Below are 21,159 nucleotides of genomic sequence, written 5' to 3'. Positions count from 1 at the left end.
GGAATAATTTTTGAAGGCATGAGAATCTGTTATTACAGGGGAGCTTTTCAGGCAAATGTGGGAAATTTATAAGATAGTAGAGTGAAAAAGTAACAATGTCATAAGACCTCCCTGGAATCTCAGGAAAAATGTACCCAGGATAAAAGGTGGCAGCTGTTATGAAAAGCTGTGTGACTACTGGCAGAGACTGTAAGGAAAGTTTATCTTTCAAGGTAGCCCAGGAAAGGAGAACATGGACTCTCCACGAGTATGCAAACAAAATCTGGCAAGATAGGAAGAATTTTAAGGCACATCTTGCAAGGACCTGCATGACCCACAGAGGATGTTCTTCACATAATAATCATGATAGTAAACACAAAACATCCACCATGTGCCAGGCCACATGCTAAGTATTTTAAATATAACACCACATACGCAGAGAGGAAACTAGCAATATTAGATCTGTAGGACCCTTTTAAGAAGGTACCTTTAATAAAAGGGTACACTAGGGGGCAGAAAGTACATTATAGACAAATCATTTTTCCTAAGGAAAATTCTCATTCCAAGTTGCTTAAAATGGAACAAATTGGTTAATTCTCCAGATGTTCTAATCAAGATTAACAAAATACACGTAGATAAATTTCTGAAGTTAGAATGCATCTACCCCAAAGTTTTGAAGGTATTTGGGATGATCAAAGGAATCTTCTGAACAGTATGTGTACTTTACAAATATGGCCCTCATTTCTAAGAAGCTTCAGAAATAGCCTGTGGTGATGAAGACCAGGGAATCTTACCTTTATGGACCTGTCAAGCTGGAGGAGTCTTTAGTGAACTCAGCTTACCTCTTGGGGAAACAACTTGGTTTCTACTGGAGGAAAGGGTCTTGCCCTAATCATATGGAACAACATTTAGTGTTCTATGATCTAGCACACCACTTTTTTGACAAAGATGGTAAGGGATATAGGAGTCACATCACATATTAAAGAAGAGACCATAAAGAACTTGGAAGGAGCTTTCTTCAAAAGATTGAAAGGCTTTGGAAGAAGCAATTAGAAGAGAACTAAGACTACAGAGAAGACAGGCAGATTTCAGTTCAATGTAAGGAGGAATTTTTTTAACATTACTGCAGTCCCAGGTGAAATGAGCCTTCTGAAAACGCCTAAACAGAAGATGAATGATAACCTGTTAGGAATGTTGAGGGAATTCTGCATTGGGTAGAAGACTGGATTATATTTTGGGGCTGTTTCCAGCTCTAAAGATTCTGTTATTTCATTACGTATTAGCATTTTTTGAGAAAGGCAATAGGCATAAAGGTGACCTTGGTAATAAATGTCAGTGTGAAAAGTCTGAAGAAATTCCATATTGAATTTAAAAAACAACTAAAATTTGGGGGATAAGAATATAGAAATTTGCTTACTTCCTTGCATGTAGGAGATGTGAGATATTTATTGACTCACTGGAGTAACTTAAAAAATAAGGTTCCCCAGGGACTGATGTGAGGGCCAGGCATATTTAACATCCTTTGTGAGAAAGAAGGAAAGGGAGTCTACTGTGAAAACTACAAGTTTGGGAAGACACAAACACTCCTGGAAAGAATCTGGAGGTAGAGAGGCAAGGCAAAGGAGCCAAATGACAGGAAGATCTTTCCAGTCCAAGATCACTAGAGTGGGTAGACAGGAAGCAGATGATGGTCATGTGGGAAAGTACAAGATAATAAATTGGTGGGGGAGGGTGAATAATTCACAAAATCAAGAGCTCTGAGCAGACTCAAAAAGAGAATCTGAGAGTCATTAAAAATGGTTCTCTGGAATGCTGGTCCACTGTACTGATGATGTGGACCAAAACAGGCGACCAAATCAAATGTTGGGTATTGTCAGGAAGAGTACTGGAAACCCTGCAACCGGACAATAATTCAGAGGATGTTAGCTAAAATGATCAGGAGGGTTGGGCAGTTAGCTCAGTTGGTTAGAGTGCAGTGTTGATAACATCAATGTCTGGGGTTCTTGTACTGGCCAGCCAAAAAATAAATAAATAAAATTATCAGGGGCCAGGGCATGGAGGTACTTCTATAAAAGGAGGGAATAAAAGGGAAAACTGAAAGGCTATGACCAAAATCTATAGATTCTTGAGAAGCACAGACACTGACTTCTCACTATAGATCAAAAACTGGGATATAGTAGTATTCCTTAGAAATACAAAGAAAACAAATTCAGAATCATGAACAACACTATAAACACATTAACCTGGGAGGTGGTACTGGCACTGAATACACACATACATATGAGGTTGGGTATGTTCATTAATCCCAGAGTTGACTGATAAAAAGTTGATTGAAGATGGCAGGCCGTATGAGGCAGACACATCCTCCCAAAACATGTCCCTAGAGAATGGATGGCCTCCTTTCTTTTTTTTTTTTTTAAAGATGACCAGTAAGGGGATCTTAACCCTTGACTTGGTGTTGTCAGCACCACGCTCTCCGAAGTGAGCCAACCGGCCACCCCTATATAGGATCCAAACCCGTGGCCTTGGTGTTATCAGCACCGCACTCTCTCAAGTGAGCCATGGGCCGGCCCATGGCCTCCTTTCTGAGGCTGTGATCTACGTACAGTTAGGAGTTATTCTCCATCCTGTTAAGACTTACGATGGCTCTCAGCTAACTGATTGGAGCCGGCACAGACCAGGATCACACAAATTGTGATATGTTACCATTTTTAAAAAAAATCACACATGGAAAGCAAAACCAGGTATTTTTTTCTCTTTCTCAGGGGAGATGAATGCAGATATGGGTGGGGCAGGGCAGTGTATAGGGAGGAGAAAAAACTGGTACTGATAGGTCATGGGATTGCACTAATTTAGCATGTAAGAAGAAAATTAAAATGATAAAAAGAATGAGGCACTCGAAGGGTTGAAACGAGATTTTTCTTTGGTTCCCAGTGACCTGTCCCTGGGCTCTCACTCTAAGGTTGAGCTCCAAAGCTATTATTTTTGGCTCACAGGGCTCTCTGTGACACACAAAGAATCTCAAAGACTTAGACTCTGGTGCCAGCTGTGCACTCGGAGTGGTTAGGTAACAGTTCACATTAGATGTGTAAATTAAACCCAAATCTCTAGGCTCAAGGGCAAGACCTGTCTACAAAAGCCCCTTCCTCCTGAGAAAACCAGCTGCTGTGCTTCAGTCCAGGCTGACCCCAGACTAACTCAGAAAATGACTGAGTGCTCGCTCCTTTTCCCTTTAAAAAGGTTGTTGGCAACTACAAGCCTCAGAGGAAGTGCTTGGTATCAGTGGGAGATGCCCAGAGACTGCAACAGGTGAAAGGTGGCCCCCAAGGCCCAGCCCGTCTCTATGTTGTTTACTTTCTTTGTGAGCTGTTGAGGAAGAGAAAAAAAATCTTCACATTTTCTTCTAATTTTCAGCTCTCACGAGTATGGCACATAAAATCTGCAGATAATATCTGCAAAGAGCATCCACATGGCCAAATGAAGACAAAATTAAGAGTTGACAGTCTTTAGAGGTTTTCCACTATTCCTCTCTGTAACAATTTCCCTCCAGCCATGGCCTATTGCCCCTGCATATGCCATTCTGATCCCTGAATGCTTCTGGCCCAGGAAGTGGTCCCACTCAAGCCTTCTAGAGAGATCTTCTAGACAGACAAGCTTCTGAACTCTTTCCCTAATGCTGGAACTAAACATAACATTCTCTGCTTTATTTTCAGAATCACCAATTTCTGATAACTTATGTTGAAATGTTAATGGATGCGGTAGAAAGGGCATGATCAGGAGTTGGGAAAAGATTTAGGGGTGGGAAAGAACACACCAAGCTTCTCATTCATACTATGTTAGTAACTGCCTCTTTTTTTTTTTAAAGATGACTGGTAAGGGGATCTTAACCCTTGACCTGGTGTTGTCAGCACCATGCTCGCCCAAGTGAGTGAGCCGGCCATCCCTATATAGGATCCGAACCCGCAGCCTCAGTGTTATCAGCACCACACTCTCCCGAGTGAGCCATGGGCCAGCAACTGCCTCTTCTTAATAAGCACTAATAATAACCAACCAGAGCATTTAAGGCCTTCTAGGCCACGTTGTGCCTCAATTAACTCAGTGACCTTGGGCAAAACTTTAGATCTGGGGCCGGCCCGGTGGCGCACTGCTACAGTGCGCCGCTTGGGAAGTGTGGCAGCGCTCCCGCCGAGGGTTCGGATCCCACATACAGACCGGCTGCTCACTGGCTGAGCGAGGTGTGGGAGCAACACCGAGGGTTGCAATCCCGTGGCCGGTCCCGGTCCGGGCGCGACACTGAGGGTTGCGATCCGTTGCCGGACACGAAAAAAGACAAAAAGGAAAAAAAAAAAAAAAAAACTTTAGATCTGATTTCCTCAACTATATAACAAGGAGATTAGTTAAGTGTTTATCAAATTTTCTTCAGAATCTTAGGGGTTCCTTGGAAATGATTCAAAGGAGAAAGGGAGGCCAAACAGTAAAGGAGTTACAGGCCTCTAATCTCTGCTTCAACCAGAATATAGCACTACTTTTATCGGTTTTATATTACTGACATCCTACACAAGCTTTTGCTGAATAAAGTTCCCACCACCATTACCACCAAAAAGGAAAAAAAAAAAGGTTGAGAACCAGTAGACTGTTCTGTGTTGACTTAAAGAAATCCTGTCTAGGGCCGGCCCGGTGGCGCACTGGAGAGTGCGCCGCTTGGGAGTGCGGCGGCGCTCCCGCCGAGGGTTCGGATCCCATGTGGAGACTGGTTCCCGCTCACTGGCTGAGCGCGGTGCGGGCGCAACACCGAGGGTTGCGAGCCCGTTACCGGTCAGTAAAAAAGACAAAAAGGAAAAAAAAAAAAAAAGAAATCCTGTCTAGCCACTGTACCCAAAACTGGCACAAATGGCATTTAAATCATTTTCTTGAGGTTTAGTCTGGGACATCTGAGTCAAATTGGGAGTGACCCACACCAAAATGCTCTTTATCTGTTCTCAGGTCTGGGCTGGCAGCCTAGGGATACAGATGCCAAATTGAAGTGATCTCTGGAACAGGGAACTGTCCACCCCTGATTTAAATTCTGCTCCCATTGAAATCACAGAGATTAAAAGTATACCAGTGCTGAAAATAGCAGAAAAATTATTCTTAAAGAACTTAGTTAAGGCCAGCCCGTGGCTCACTCGGTAGAGTGTGGTGCTGACAACACCAAGGCTACGGGTTCGGATCCCATATAGGGATGGACGGTTTGCTCACTGGCTGAGCGTGGTGCTGACAACACCAAGCCAAGGGTTGAGATCCCCTTACCGGTCATCTTTTAAAAAAAAAAAAAAAGAACTTAGTTATTGTTAATGCTTAAGTAGAGGCAGTTTTAACTTAGTATGTATTGAGAGGCTTAGGATGATCTCCCTTATCCACAAACTGGTGTGAAGTGCCTCCACTGATAGCAATACCAATACTCATAACTTACTATATGCCAGGCATGTGCTTTACATACATTATCTCAATGTTCATAACAACCCTATGAAATAGGTGCTGTAAGGATCCTTGTGTTTGGAATGAGGAACCTAAAAATTAGAAAGGGGAAGTAAAATCACCTAAGATAACACAGCTAGTAAGTTTGCAGAATGAGAATGTGAAGCAGATCTGATGAACAGAGCCATGCTTTAAATGATGGTATTCTCGACAGATATAACAACACATTAAATCCAAATACCTTAACAGGAATGAGTTTATGAAATCTTTGTAACACAAGAAATGGGGCAATTATAAACTCATCTGGAACTGGGGAAACAGGAAGGGGAAGTGACATAAGAGAAGGTGGGGGAGGGGCTTGGAAGACAAAATATAGTCTACTTACTTGACCCCAAAGTTCACAAGGTTGCCTTGTGCCATAGCTATATTTTCGTTATATTTCCTCTAATAGACTATGCTTTTTGAGGACAAAGATTATATCTTAATCATCCTTCAATTATGGTATAGAAGATAAAAAAAATTAATGGGATAGAATTCCTAAGATGTGTTTTAGAACAGATAAATAACTTACTACAATTAAAGTAGAGCCTGCATGTGCTGAAATAGATGGAGAAAGATAGGAGGACAAAGAGGGACCTAAATATATGATGAACTAAATATATGAGGCACACAAACTATATATGACAAACTATATATATGCATGAGGCATTTAATATTCATGAGGTTTTAAATAAGTCACTCATTAAATAATAATAACAAACAAAAAAAATAAGTCACTCATTGGTGACACCCTTTTGGTCCCTCATGTCTTTGGCCAAATAAAACCCACTTAATGGGCTACTGGGTGAGCTAATGCTACTGGCCAGATGTACCTGCCCCTGGACCTCTCTGAAGAGAGCAAGTTTGTGTGATGGCCCCAGGCATCTTCTGACCCTGTGCTCCCTTGGTCAATCTTCAGCTCTAGTACTTATCACTATCCCATCAGTGGCAGAGAGAGAAGCAAGACATACGAACCCAGGATATACATAACCCAGGATGCAGGCAGTGTGGCACTTCCAACCTGCTTTTACCCTATACTGTGTGTTTACCTCTCCCATCTCTGTCCCCCTGCTCCTTGCCCTGAGTTCTAAATTGATTTAATAAACTATGTGACTTGGGCATCTTAATTTGGGCTACAAGTTTTTCTGTTCTGTGGCCTCTGGGATAGCTTGCCTATTAATATACTTGGAGGTTATCATTGCATAAAGGTAATTTCCCACATTCATGGTGCCCAGCACAGTGCCTTGTTCACAGCCCAAACAAAAATACCTCATAATTTCACCTATAGCTATTCAGATTACTAAACAAGCTCTTGACTCCTTCCCAGTCCCCACAACAGAGTCCTGTTTTGGGACTCTGTTGCCCTGTCTTTTACCTGTAAAATGGTGCTGTCTGCAAAGCCAAAGCCATCCTTTAACAAGGCCGTGATGTAGCTGAGATCCATGCACAGGAAAGGACTGCCTGAGGTGAAGTGTTCCAAGTTATCACACACTGAAAGTGAGAGTGTGAACAGTGGAGTTCAAGTTTGCAACTAACTGAGAGGTATTGGATTTTCTCTAAATATAGACAGAGATAGAATAAGCCAAGCAGAAGTCTCCATCTAGTGATGCTGGGGCCTCCTGGAGACTAGACTGTGAACTGATCGCCTCTGCAAGACCGTAGCTTCTTAAGAACTTGCACATGTCTGGTGTGACATCTTATCTACTCAAATTTACATGGGTCCTAGTTATTTACTAAATTGCTATGGTCTATTCTGGGAACTTAGTTCTAAGTCTCTTACCTATTATTTATGCTGAGGCCCAGAAGACAGAGAAATACCATTTAGCCCTACTATGGGGCCACCGGATAAGATCATTTGTATATTAGATCGATTCTCTCAGGGAAGCCTCTGTGGCTATTTCCCATATATTTTGGTGCTCAATGTTTCATTAACATTGATAACACTATTTCAATAGAAATAAATGAATAAAAGGAAGAAATGTATAAAGAAGAAAAACTGTTTTCACCACTCCCCCAAAGCCTCTTATATTCTCGTATTTTTGCCCAGAATTCTATGCCACCTAATGCTTTTAACTCCTTGCAAAGATTGGAAGACCCAGAAAGAAACTAGCCCTCTGAGAGACTATCTGAGCTGACTGAGGCAATTTAGGTCGCTTTAGGTCACCGGAATTGGCAGGGGCTTCCCCTGACACTCACCTTCCCTGGCTTTTCTTTCAAAATCTTCAACTTTTAAAACACCTCCCTTTTCATAATCTGAAATGAAACAGAAAAGTGGCTGATGTCAAAAAGCCTTCAAGGAAACATAAAGAAATTGATCCCAGTGATACTTATAATAAGGAAAAACTAGAAATAAACAAAATTTCCAGCATTAGAGAATAGAATAAACAAATGACATATTCATACAATATAATCTGTGCAGGCTATTTTATTTATTTATTTATAATCTATTTTATTTCATATATATTTAACCACAATAAAAAAACAGACCCATAAAAAATTAGTAAATATTAATCATTTCTCTCAGGCCATGACAGATCATGTACATACACTGTCACAGCTAAACAAAAACATTACTTTTGTGATAAGAAAAAAGGTTTCCATAAAGGGACAGGAAGAAACTTTTTTGGGTGATGGATATGTTCATTATCTTGAATGTGGTGATGGTTTTTCACAGGTGTATACATATGACAAAACTTGGCAAATTGTACACTTTAAATGTATGCATTTACTGTATGTCAATTAAACCTCAATAAAGATGTAAAAAAAAAAAAGACTTAATGTAAATGTATAGTTTTTTAGGTCATCTCCTAGCTCCAAAATATTCTAAGTCACATTTACCCTTGCGTTCAAGTGACTAGTGCCACTCAGCAACCAGCACTGGAGAGATTCAGGTAATCATCCCAGCAAAGCATTTCAAATGCTCCTTCTCCTTGACTCCTCCCCCACAGCCCCACCCACTCTCCTCTCTGGTCTGACACCTGGGGTAAACTCACCAATCATGTCTGTGTCAGCAGCTCGATCATAATAGTAAGAGAAAGCATAGAAGGAGCTTCTCTGGATCTCCTCTGGCTGGTGAAGTTTTCCTTGTACCACCCTCAGCACTTCAGCATAGCAGGGCTCAAAGCCCATCTCCCCTGCTAGGGCAAAGGTGCACAGGGGTCAGGAGAGAACAATGGTAGGGGAAGGGGCCACTCTCGGAGGCAAGCTGCTGGAGCCAGTAAAGGAACGGCAGGAGGACCAAGGAAGGCAGAAGGCTGAGGCTCAAGACAGAGGGCTTAAAAACAAAGATGAGCAAACCTCTGCAGCCTCACTGCTCTGTTTCTCCAAGGCAGCTCCTCTCCCTAACCTGTGTTCACCAAAAATGGCCACAGCCAACCTTGTGCTGCTGCCTAGCACTATGTTTCATGGTATTATTTATCAGCAAGTGTCTAGAGGGCTCAACTGCTTCCTTCACTGGGAAGTTGATTTCTTTCCTTGATTTTTAAGGTCTATTCCTTTTGTAATACCTAAGATGAATTAATCTTCCTATTGTCTCAATTTAAATTTTACTATAATTTAAACAGCTGAACATTAACTGAACAGGGGTTCACACTGCTGTGTTAAACCCAGGCTAAGAACAGGTTTCTAAAGGATCAATGACACTTAGTCAGGGAAAGAGAACAGTATGCAGAGTGACAACTGCCTTGTTCACTGTCGCTTCACATTAGTCCTTGGAAGCATTAAAGATCTTTGGAATGAGTCCCTGAAACACGATAAGCTTCTCTTGAGCTCTGGAAAAAGTTTCCATGGAACTTTTCCAGAGCTTCTACTATAAAGGTAATTTTCACCAGTGAAAAAACATCACTTACCTTCTTGGTTGCCACCATACTGGTATTTCATGCCCCCAAAGATCCACTCTGCTTCCAACCATCTCGGTAGACAGGCACTTCGGAAAGTGTGTCCATCAATCCCTGGAGGAAATCAGAGCATAAAGTAAGAGGCAAGTATGTGAGAGAAGAGAGGAAGGCAAGCAAGAAGCCAGTGAGGCTGAAAGGAATCACCAAGGGGGCTGGGCCTTAAAATCTTATGAAATTAGTTCCATGATTACAGACAGCCACAGGAATTCTTAACTCAGGTTTCACACATAGGCTTTGTGGGGTTGGTGAATCTCCAGAAATTAGAGACAAATCTTCACGCACATGTGCATTTGGCAGAGGGGTCCATAGCTTTCGTCACATCTCAAATAAACACAAAATCCACAATTGAGTAAGTTCCATCCTTTCTAAAAACAGGAAAAAAATACCATGCCATCTTTTTCACTGGTTGCAGAGAGGCTTAAGTGAAACACACTTGCAGATGTTTTGTAAACTCTGAAATGCAATATAGTCCTCATCCCAATAATAGTTTAGTATGAGACAGGCACTGTCAAAAGTGCCTTAAATGCAAAATTTCATTTAAGGTGAGGAAAAGAGCACAGAAAAATTAACTAACTTGCCCCAAATCACAAAACTGGGAGGAAACCCAGTTCTGCCTGACTCCAACTGTGAAGAGCTGAATAGAATCGCTCAGTTATTCCACCTTGCAAATAAAACAGACCTTGCTTCCTATACCTCCCATGTAAAGCTAAGGGCTTGAGCAAGCTCTTGCCAAATGCACTCTTTGAGCCCTGAATTTCTGCAGATGCTTCAGCCTCCTGGCCACTGTCTGTTCCCCCTTATACAAGTACACTTCATTATAAAAATAGCTAATAATATATACAAAAACATCTGAACTTAAAAAGTAGAAAAGGAATTTGCTATTATTATGTCCATTATACAACATACGCTTCCCAATTCAACATAAGCTTTTCCTCCACTGAATCACTGCCAAGGAAGGGAAGAGGCACGCTGAGTACAGGTGTTACTCTCACCATCCCCCACCCAGCACAGGCACCCAGACCAACCTTCCATCTCCAGGGCTCCTAGGGTTGCTAGTCTTGCAGCTTTCAATCCAAATCCCAAGTAACTGTAAAATATAGGATTGACCAATGTTATGCTGGTCCTGAAGTTCTCCAGCCTAAAGTTACCTCTTTCAAAAGTAGCATGGTTTCTGTCTCCTTTCGGAGAGGTGAAAACTTTGTTCTGTCGCTGTGACTTGTTCATCTCATGTGGTCAACAAGAGATAATTTCTCTACAGTTGGGATGAAGGCTCTGCAGTATGAACTCCCAACAGCTATGATTCAAAGGTTAGAGACAGTGACAATTCCTAGGGTCCCACCTGGAACCATCCCCAGAAAAGCTCTCATTAGCTTAGCTCCCAACCCCAACTGGGATCAAATTCCAGGCTGGAGTTTGAGCATCTGAAAACCAGCTCAAAGGAGTTGGCATGGAGCTTTGACTGAGCCTTCTCCAAATGTCCTCTCTCTAGAGAAAACATTTGTCTCTTAAGTTACATACTTTTGGGGCCAATAATGGAGAAGCCTCTTAGGTCCCTTGGGTTCTGGTAAATGGCTTTGGTTTTAGCTGATAGGCCTTAGGGCACTGACAAACACTTTGTAAAACTGATCAGATGCAATAACAGACATGAGAATGTTTTGAAAAGTTAGGAGAATCATACAACGTGAAATATTATTCTTCCTGTCCCCCTCCTCACCTATGTGTATAGAGCTTATAAGTGCTGTTAAACATCTCAAAGGAAGTGAGGTAGCCCTTTGGGGTTTGTTCCAGGGTTTTCTGCAAATCAGAAAAAGCAAAAAGACTACTCAGAATCTGTAATTATCTGAAGATATTATCACCGCCATCCCTGTCCCTCCCCACAAAAATCAGAGATGGAGACAGATTGAGCTGCTAATCTCACAAGGCATGAGGAATCAAAGGGATTCTGAATAATGAGAGGGCAAGGCAAAGTTCATCCAATCATTCATGACTCTACTCAGCCTTATTTGTCGTGGGGCTTCTATCTGAAAATGGGGTGCCACTTTCTTGGCACCATGATTTGCCTATCAAGTGTGTTGCTAACCAGAACTTCATGTAAATGACTCACCTCAAACTGGGGCAGGAAAGTGATTTGGGTGGAGGCCCCCCCCAGGTCCAGGGTCCCCACAGTATCCTGGCTGTGGCCATGCAGCTGACCTGTCAATGAGACCCAGCTCTGAATATCTTACGCATCCTCGAAAGCCTAACTCTTGTCTGTCTGCAATTTCTTTCCTGTCATTATGTTACACTAAAGGTATTCCACAAATACTCCCACTGCTCCCCAGCCCCAAAGGCTATAGGTGAATGTAAACTCAGAAGACTCTTGCTGTAGCTGAGGCCTTGAAAGCAAGTTGTAAACATTAACTTCTTGTGTTTTCTTTCCTTTTTTCTTTTTAAGGAAAGAACAAGGGCTGGCCAGGTAGCTCAGTTGGTTAGAGTTCGGTGCTGATAACACCAAGGTCAAGGGTAAGGATCCCCCCCCACACACACATGCCAGCCACCAAAATACCACAAAAACAGTACAGGAAGAAAGAAAGGAATTTTTACTCTTTTGACCGTGCATGTAAAAGCCAGTTAAAGTCTTAAGATAAATTTGAGAAAGTATGTATTACCTGTCAGAAAATTCACAGTAACCCAAGCTAGTATGCCTAAAAAAGAGAGAGAGACAAAGATTACATCAAAGAGCATTTTTCTCTCTTTCTTGGCCCCACCTTTGTTCTTTTTCTCTCTACATTTCATGCCTAGAGCACACGTTTCCCTACTCCCATTCCTCCATTCCTGCTATCCCTTTCCTCTGTGCTTATTTGTTTCTCTTCACTTAATTCACATTTCTTCAGCGCTCCATCCCTGTTACCAGTTCGTTTAATTAGATCTTTCACTGACCCTGTCCCTTTCCACCTGGAACATATATCAACACCTGTCCCACCTTCATAGGATCCATCCATGATGCTAACACTGTCATCTGGTACCAGGAAAGGTGACTTCTTGAAGACCTCCTCTACCTAGAAAAAAAGGGAAAAAAACCTGGATTCCCTAGGGCAATTTACATATTGATTTCCATATTTTGGCTGTGTCCTATAAGGCTTAGAAAACTACTCTATTTTTTCTAGATAAAATTTTAGCAGAACTCATTCCTTTTCCCTAAGAAACTAGAGAAGGAACTAGGCAACTCATTAAGTTTCTTGCAAAAACACAAACACTGGGCTTCCTTTCACTTTAAAGTAAACCTTGGGCTTGCTGGTTAGCTCCATTGAGAGAGCATGGTGCTGGTAACACCAAAGTCATAAACTCAAGTCCCTATACTGGCAAGCTGAAAAAAAAAGAAAAGTAAAGCTCAACAAAACCATTTAAATTTATAGGTGAACTGGACCTAGGGAAGGGCATATATTTGACCCTGCTAGCCCAAATCAGTATCCTGTAAATTTTTTAAAAACCTGATAACTTCTATCTGGACATACTCTAGACGCTGGGAGGAGCCTTTCCTACTCTCTTTCTTTCTTTTGGGGGGGGCAGCTGGCCAGTACAAGGATTGAACCCTAGACCTTGGTGTTATCAGCACCACTCTCTAACAAGCTGAGCTAACTGGACTGCCTCCCACTCCATTTCTTTTTTTTTAAAGATGACCGGTAAGGGGATCTTAACCCTTGAGTTGGTGTTGTCAGCACCACGCTCTCCCAAGTGAGCCACGGGCTGGCCCCCACTCCGCTTCATAGATGAGCAGATGGATGCATCCTGTGAAAGAGCTCATGTCCAAGAGCTGAGGTACTCTGCTATCAGCCCTGGTTGGATCCTGACAGATGGCTGGGGCCTCTAGAATCTAGGGACACCCCAGATGTAGACTTATGGAATCCCATTTTAGGAGATGGGAATGAAGATCCAGCACAAATACTCTTGACTCTCCATAAATAAGGCCAATGATATGGGTGTTTTTATTTTTATGTGATTATCATGGGGATAAAAAAGATTCTCCATATAGCAATAGAAAAAACTCTAGTCTATTTGCTGTTCTCATTTTTGATGGGATGAAACACATCATGTGGTGACCTCTGCACCCTGTTTCAAATCAGGAAAAGCCAATTAAGTGATCTATAAGCAAGCTTTAAAGGGGAAGACAGGTGAGCAAAAAGAAATAAGCACAGAAAGAGTTTCTGCTCTTGCCTTCTCCACTCCTCTCCCCTGCCCCACAGTTTGTTCTCAACACAGCAGACAGAATGGTGCTTTTAAAATAGGTGTAGGATCATGTCTCTCGTTAGGTCAAAGCCTTCCAGTGGCTTCCTTCTTAGAGAAATAGCCAAAGTCTTTGTACTGGCCTTTGAGTGGCAACATGATAAATTCCCCCACCCCTGCCCTCCACCTCTCTGACCTCATCTCCTACTTCCCTTTCAGCACTCAATCCCCACCCCCACCCCCCAGCTGAGCTGACCTCCTTCTGGATGCTTTCTGAGCACAGCAAGCACATTCCTGCCTCTGGCCTTTGTACCTGCTGTTTCTTTAGCCTGGAATATTCCTCTCAAAATGTCTTACATAACTTGTCCTTTCGTTCTCCTCAGATCTCTGAGCAAATGAATCTTATCAAAGAGAGCTTCCTTGACTGCCCTATTTAAAAAAGCATCTCCCCCACACCACCACCAGCATTCCCAGCCTGCATTATCCTGCTTTCTTTTTCTCCATAACATCTACAGCACCTGACATACTTTGTATTGATCTGTTAGTTGTTTATTTTCTGTCTCCCTGAAACAAGAATGTAAGCTCCAGGAGGGCAGGGACTGTTTTGTCTTTTTTGTTCCCTGCTTCCCTGCTATATGTGTCCCCAGAACTTCAACAGCACCCAGTACTACTAGTAAGCACTCATACATAGAATGATGGAATGGATGGATGGATGAGGAATTGGGATTCAGATTCTCACACAATATGCTAGGCAGCTTGTCCTTGGACAAGGGACTTAAGCCCTCTGTCCTGACAGTCAAAGGAAAATTGAATTTAGAGGGCTAAATTAGCAAATCTATAATACAAAATCCTTTTTTGCTATGATTTTTTGTAATAATGGGATTCTGCCTATAAATATTCTTCACAACATGAAATTTAAATCTTAATTTAAATGTTTATTGCACAATAAATATGTACAATAAACTTAAATATTAAGCTTAACAAAACTCTCTTGTAATAATGGGATTCTGCCTATAAATATTCTTCACAACATGAAATTTAAATCTTAATTTAATGTTTATTGCACAATAAATATGTACAATAAACTTAAATATTAAGCTTAACAAAACTCTCAATACTTAAATTTTTTTTCTTTTTTTTTTTGGCAGCTGGTCAGTACAAGGATCAAACCCTGGACCTTGGTGTTATGCTCTAACCAACTGAGCTACATAAATTTTTGATCTGAATAAGAAGGGAGTTGAATACATGACCTTTAAAAATCTTTCAAACTTTAAAATTCCATTATTTCTCTCAAAAGCTTTATGCTGAGGAAAAAAAAGGCAGACATACAAAAAAGAATATAAACGTATGATTCCATTTACATTAACTGTAAGAATAAGCAAAACTTATCTGTAGTGACAGAAAGTAGATCAGTGGTTGCCTCATTTCAGGGGTGAGGAAAACTAACTATAAAGGGACATGAGGAAACTTCTATATCTGTCACAACTCATTTAACTGTACACTTAAAATAGATACATTTCATTGTATGTAAGTTTACCACAATAAAGTTGATTAAAAACAATTTCTATAATTCTACTTTAAAAAGTTAGAAGAATTAAGAATACCATGGACAGGAAGTACTTCAAACTTTCCAGGAAAAGCTCTATAAATTTGAGAGTGACGGTTCAAAATGCAAATAACTAACAAGAGCCCAGAGTCATCATAGTGCTTTAGCAATGGTGCAATACTAAAGGTAGCAGTTATACTCCAAAGGGCTAAAAGCTCATAAAGAAAATAATCATACAGGGAAAAAGACAGAATTATCTGAGATGCAGATTTCAAAAATTACCTCAAAGAGCAGAGCCCGGGCTTTCTGTTCTGGTAGTAAGCGCAGTCCTGCCGTTGCCTTCAGGACCAGTGGGGTCCTTTTCCAGTGACTTCGGGGGATTGAGTCTTTGGCCACCTCTAAGAGTCTTTGAACAGTTTCAGCACCCTCCAAAAGAGATGACCCATTCATCCAATGAACAGTCCATTTAGAGATACTAGTCTATTCCTTCAACACACTTTGGGGGCACAACAGGAGCGAGGTGGCAGAGGGTTCCAACCTCTCTGCTCTGTAAGAGCAGAAACCTAGAGAAGTGAACCACTTCGAAGAAGGAGAATCAATTTCATTTTGATAGTCAAAATAAAAATTATTCTTTTATAGTTTTGTCATTTTAGTTGATTGTTATTTTATGTCTCATATAAATTAGCCTTAGGCCAGAAAGTTGGGTATAATGAAGGAAACACAGGAATTGGAGTCAGAAGACTTGCTTGCTAGCCCTGTAGCCTAACATAGGTCATCTGGCCTTCCTGGGGCTTGGTTTCCTTAGGTGTGAGATGGGAGATACACTTCACACCACCATTAAACCACTGTGTGTATTAGATGAGGCGGAGTGCATGTGGTTGCCATACAAATGCTAGCTGCAGTTGTTATCATCCTACACTTTTTGTGATCTCCTTAAGAACAGAACATGTCAGGCTCTTTTTCGCTACCCCAGCACCTACATGCATGGCATACAGTAGATGCTCAATATATGATAAAGGAAAAAAATTATTTTAAATCCACTGTTTCCCTGAGTGAACATTTATTCTGACAACACACTGTCCTGTAATCATTATTATTAGCAAATACAACACAATCATCTTTTCTAAATGTCAATTCAGTTTCTGATAACGCAGTTGCTTTCAACAGCTCCTAATTTTCTAGCACATTTGCCATTTCATGTGCTTTTGAGCTGAGAAAATACATCCTCTCAGTTCTTCAAGCTTGAACCATTTTTAACCTAAGTTTTCCTTTGGGTAATGCTTATTCTTGTGACACTGAATAATACCACCCTTACATCTGCTACCAAAGTTCAACATTCTGCCTTATTCTATTCTACTTCAGCATGGCCTCAGACACACTGGTTGTAGTATGTTGTGGGTGCTCAACTGTGAATTACAGTCACCACAAACTCCCCATTCATTCTTTACTACCTCAAATTTTTGTCATCATTGGTTGTTGCCTAATTTCTAGGGTATAGGCATGATTCGATCCTATACTAGGGCACTATGAAATCAAATTCAGGGGGTCCCCATCCCCTCAATTGCTATGTTTAAACTTCATACCTCATGGAACATTTCTGTCTTCTGTGTTTATATTAACCAATGAAGTTGATGGCTTCAACTCAAAATCTTAAACAGTAAATACACAAGGAGCAATCTTCTAAAAGCTGGTGTCATCTCTGCATGACCACAATCTATTTTCTAGCCTCCTTCCACCCATCCCTACTAAGCCTGGGGCATACAATTACAATTACGAGGAGAGAAAATTGATCTTGAAGATGACCTCAATATCACTGATGAATAGCATGAGATATTTAACAGCAGTGGTGTGGTCAAGTTATCAAGGCATTGAGAATCTAAATACTGAATCATAAGAAACTCACCTGCTTGGGTTGATCTACGAAAGCAGAAAGTCCTGGCTTCACAGAATCAAAAATTTCCCCTTCCAGAATTGGAAGATGTCCTATTTTGTTCATGGAACAAAACAGAAAAGAGATAGCTGATTACCAAAAGTTAGGCTGCTTCAGATAGTGGACTCTGTAAGTTTTCATATAACTTACTAGACAACCTGCTTCTCTCCCAAGCTATTCCAAACAATCCCACTTGTGAGGAATGTCATGCGGGAATATTAGGAAAGGGGAATAGAGGGCGACAGGCAACCCTTGAAGGTCCCTCTGCCATTTCTCTGGTAGACACCCAGCTCCTACTATTTTCCCCAGGCTCAGTAGGTAACCTGAGGAAACAACACTGACAATTCAGAAAAAGTTAATCTTCAGGGTCCCCTCAGCCCCTTCTCCAAGGATGGCAATGAAATTCTCATGTGACCCTTCTCGGAAGACCACTCCCAGCATTCTCAATGTTTAAACCCCTGGAGTATTAACCACCTTTAGAGAAGAGGAAGGACAAATTATAGCTATACTTCTTGGTCACATGGGTTTCAGACTATAGGCAGCCCAAATCTCTCTTAATTTCACATTGAATTAAATCATGTGTTCAATTATAGTCCAAAGTATTCTCTAAAGAAAGACATTCACTAGCTGTAAGATTCTGTAATTCACATTACACACTCTCAGCACATTTGTTTCTGTGAAAAGATGCTAAAGTGTGGATTTATAAACTTTGGTGAGGGTCCCATTTGTACTTACCTGGTATTTTCTGCACAAAGGTGTAAACATGAATTCGCGTTCCAGTGCTCCCTGCATCAAACATAATTCCATATAAGGTGCTGGCACTGACATTGATGGGGCACATGGAAGACAGGAAGACTCCCTCAAACCAAGTGTGCTGGTCTCTGTGGAAGACAGAGCTGCAAACACAGGACACCAGCAGCATGAAAAAGACTGCACCCCAGGATGTGGCCATTCTCTTCCCAAGATGTGGTTGGGTCTAGGCTTTTGTTGCAGAAGCAGTGCTGCTTATACACCTGCAGTGGCTTATAGGATAAAGACACACAAGATTAGACCAATTGGCTGTTTTGGTTACACCCGTAAAAGAAGAAACATCCATTATATAAATCCCACCCCTGTGGTGTCTCTTCTCTATTTCTAATATCCAGTCCAACAAGCTAAACCAGGGTGATATAGGTTCTCAGCAACTTTTCTGAAGGGTATCTGGTTCCAAAAGGAAACTGGGATTTAAAAAATATTTTCCCATGCTTTGCTTTTAATTGTAGGGTGTATCTCACATACTTAAAGGCTCTCTGCCACCCACTTTTATTGTTGAGTCTAATCTTTCCATTTTGATGATTTTGCCTTTATATAGTAAATACCCCATCCTCCCTGCTTTCTTCCCTTCCTTGTTTTTGACTGATAGATCAGAAGCTTCAATTTCTGAATGAAAGTTATAAAGTTACAAAGAAGTTATAAAGTCCTTATCATTGGGATATTCACAGCCTTCAGAAGTTAGGCCACTGGATTGCCATCTGTGATCAACAATATTGCCGGAGGCTTGCACATATGACCACATTTAAGGAAATAAATCAACCTAATTTAAAACACTTAAGTAAACCATTATGGTTTTAACAACAGCCTCCCAGGTTTCAGGCCATGTATCCATAAGAAGTTAGGACAGATGGGCAAATTAAGACAGAAAGGTTCTATGACTTGCTGAAAGTCATAAAGCAAGTCAGTGGTGAAATCTGGATCAGAAATCAGTCCTTACTCTCAGAACCAACTTCTTCCCCTGATTCCACAATGCCTCCCTCATAGCAAGTTACTGACCATATTTCCTAATGTGTAGCAGAGACATGAAGTGTAGTGTGCTCAGCATTATTTGTTTTGGATTTGTATATTATGGTAGGTTAGATACAAATGCTGCTGAAAACCTAGAGCAAAGTTACAGGGAAAACAGTGAAGAGAGCCTCTTTTCACTTAGCCTCTCTGAGACTCTACTTCCTCACCTGTAAAATGGGAATAAGAGTATCTGCCCTCCCTCCCTTCCATGGTTCCTAGGAAAAGCAAATGAGATAGTGTGTGTGTGTATATACATATATACACACACACATATATATATAAGATTTTTTTCTCTCTTAAATTACAATGCATTGTTCAAATATTATGTAACATCTTTTATAGCGTTTTTCCAGGACTGAGGTTGTAGAAAGTGAAAGGAAAGAATGGCTTTGTTATTATTACTGAGAAATACATTTTTAAAAAAAATTTTATAAAATAAAATGTACAGGAAGCTGTTTTTCGTTTGTTTGTTTGTTTGTTTGTTTGTTTTGGCATCATTCTGCAATAAAGCCATTATAGTGAGTTTGAATGTTCTTGAACATGTTTTAAAAACACTTGGCAGTGTTCAATGGAATAATGGAATCCATTCTACCTGGTTGCTTTAGTAGTAACTTTTTTCTTCTTTTTTCCTGGAGGGACATTAAATAAGAAACAAACAAAAAATTAAGTGCTTTTTGTTTTAGTGATTTGTAGCTGGTCTGCTATAAAGCTCAGGCTATGTCCTATGACCTCACCTATAAAGGAGAACTGAAGTTCTTCAGGGTCAAAGTTTCTCAATCTCAGCACTATTGACATTTTGGGCTAGATAATTCTTTGTTGTGGGTGCCATCCTGTACATGGTAGGATGTTTAGCAGCATCCCTGGCCTCCACCCACTAGATGTCAGTAGCACACCTTCCTCCCGCCCTTATCCCTCCAGTTGTGACAACCAAAAATGTCTTCAAACATTGCCAATTGTCTGCTGGCAAGGCTATATTTTCTCTGCTCTAGGTTATATTTCCTCCTGGTATTAATGAATAATGCCATATCTATCCTCTAACAGTTAAGGCCTCCTTAAATGCCCCATATGTACTTTGTTCAAAACAGTTTTGGGTCTCCTGATCCAGCTTTCATCTCTGGATCTCTTGTGCAAATCATGGTTACTGGCTAAATGACAAGATCTGATTCCAAAGTTCCCATTTCCCAGTCCCTTTAACTCTAACAGAATACTTGGTATATCTGGAATATAGATTAAGGGTTTTCAGTCATTCTCAAGTCTGTTGATGATATAGGGTATGTTTTATCAAAATGCCTCCCTACCCACAGGTGACATATTACATAAAATAAAACAAATTAAAGTTTTAAAATTTTAAAATATTTAAAATAACTAGAGTTGATCTGAGGCACTACAACAGCAAAGTTTGAATCACCCACTTGAACACTAGGCTGAACTTCTATCCTGTAGTTAAGAATGAGAGCTATTGGTTAGAAAAGTAACAAACAAAATTGTTCAACTCTTAGAATCTAAACAGAGGAAACCTCATCCCAGGAAATCAGTGATTGAGACAGGGTAGCTTCCTGGCCAGATTCATACTCACATCTTATTTATTTTTTGGCGGCTGGACAGTACAGGGATCTGAACCCCTAACCTTCGTGTTACAAGGCTGTGCTCAACTGAGCCAACCAGCCAGCCCATGCCCATATCTTAAATCACTCCCTTTGGCTGATTCTTCTTCAACAGAGAACAGGCTGGTCATGTAATCAATCTAAATAACTGAGAACAGAAGCAACCTTTCAGAATATCTGAGTATTAATGGACACTTGGTTTGTTCAACACTTGGTCCTTCTTCGCCCTCAGGAAGTATATTAGAGGTGCTCCAAGCACAAGCTTTTTTCCATCTCTGTGACTGTAGCTTTTTCAGGGTTCACTCGTATTTTATATATTACTGTGGTTTCTGAAAAACCTCTCCAGCTTCTATTTCCATTAAGCAAACATTTGTTTTCTTCCAAAGAAGATTTCAAGGGGGAAAAAAAACACATTCTAGGTACCTGTATTCATGGAGTAACAACTGCACAGTCATACCAGGTGTTCAGTGTAAAACCAAACAATAGATTTTACAGAAGGCAAATGATGCACACATAAAATGCCCCTTCTGCTCTCAGCAACTACTTTCTTTTTTTTTTTGTCTTTTTGTCTTTTTTCGTGACCGGCAACAGATCGCAACCCTCAGTGTCGCGCCCGTACCGGACCGGGACCAGCAACGGGATCGCAACCCTCGGCGTTGCCCCCGCTCCTCACTCAGCCAGTGA

General features: G+C 40.9%; 1 protein-coding gene across 2 annotated transcripts in view; it reads right to left on the bottom strand.

Moving 5' to 3' along the window:
* Window positions 1-3,116: 3,116 nt before the first annotated feature.
* ENTPD5 (ectonucleoside triphosphate diphosphohydrolase 5) overlaps window positions 3,117-21,159 on the bottom strand; it is a 35,129-nt gene continuing 17,086 nt past the window's right edge. For both annotated transcript variants that reach the window (XM_008567528.1, XM_008567527.1), the window contains exons 3-15: window positions 17,786-18,072; window positions 17,024-17,103; window positions 15,403-15,546; window positions 12,334-12,409; window positions 12,020-12,055; window positions 11,476-11,564; window positions 11,086-11,165; window positions 10,397-10,458; window positions 9,324-9,425; window positions 8,469-8,609; window positions 7,672-7,728; window positions 6,851-6,966; window positions 3,117-3,345 (exon numbers count right to left, since the gene is read on the bottom strand). In XM_008567528.1, coding sequence (XP_008565750.1) covers window positions 3,259-3,345; window positions 6,851-6,966; window positions 7,672-7,728; window positions 8,469-8,609; window positions 9,324-9,425; window positions 10,397-10,458; window positions 11,086-11,165; window positions 11,476-11,564; window positions 12,020-12,055; window positions 12,334-12,409; window positions 15,403-15,546; window positions 17,024-17,103; window positions 17,786-18,002 — 1,287 coding nt within the window. In that variant the 5' untranslated portion in view covers window positions 18,003-18,072 and the 3' untranslated portion in view covers window positions 3,117-3,258. The remainder of the gene's footprint in view (window positions 3,346-6,850; window positions 6,967-7,671; window positions 7,729-8,468; window positions 8,610-9,323; window positions 9,426-10,396; window positions 10,459-11,085; window positions 11,166-11,475; window positions 11,565-12,019; window positions 12,056-12,333; window positions 12,410-15,402; window positions 15,547-17,023; window positions 17,104-17,785; window positions 18,073-21,159) is intronic.

Source organism: Galeopterus variegatus, unplaced genomic scaffold (genome assembly GCF_000696425.1).
Source record: "Galeopterus variegatus unplaced genomic scaffold, G_variegatus-3.0.2 Scaffold325, whole genome shotgun sequence".
Lineage (NCBI taxonomy): Eukaryota > Metazoa > Chordata > Mammalia > Dermoptera > Cynocephalidae > Galeopterus > Galeopterus variegatus.
The sequence above is the reverse complement of the archived record's forward strand: the minus strand, read 5'-3'. Positions and strand labels throughout refer to the sequence as shown.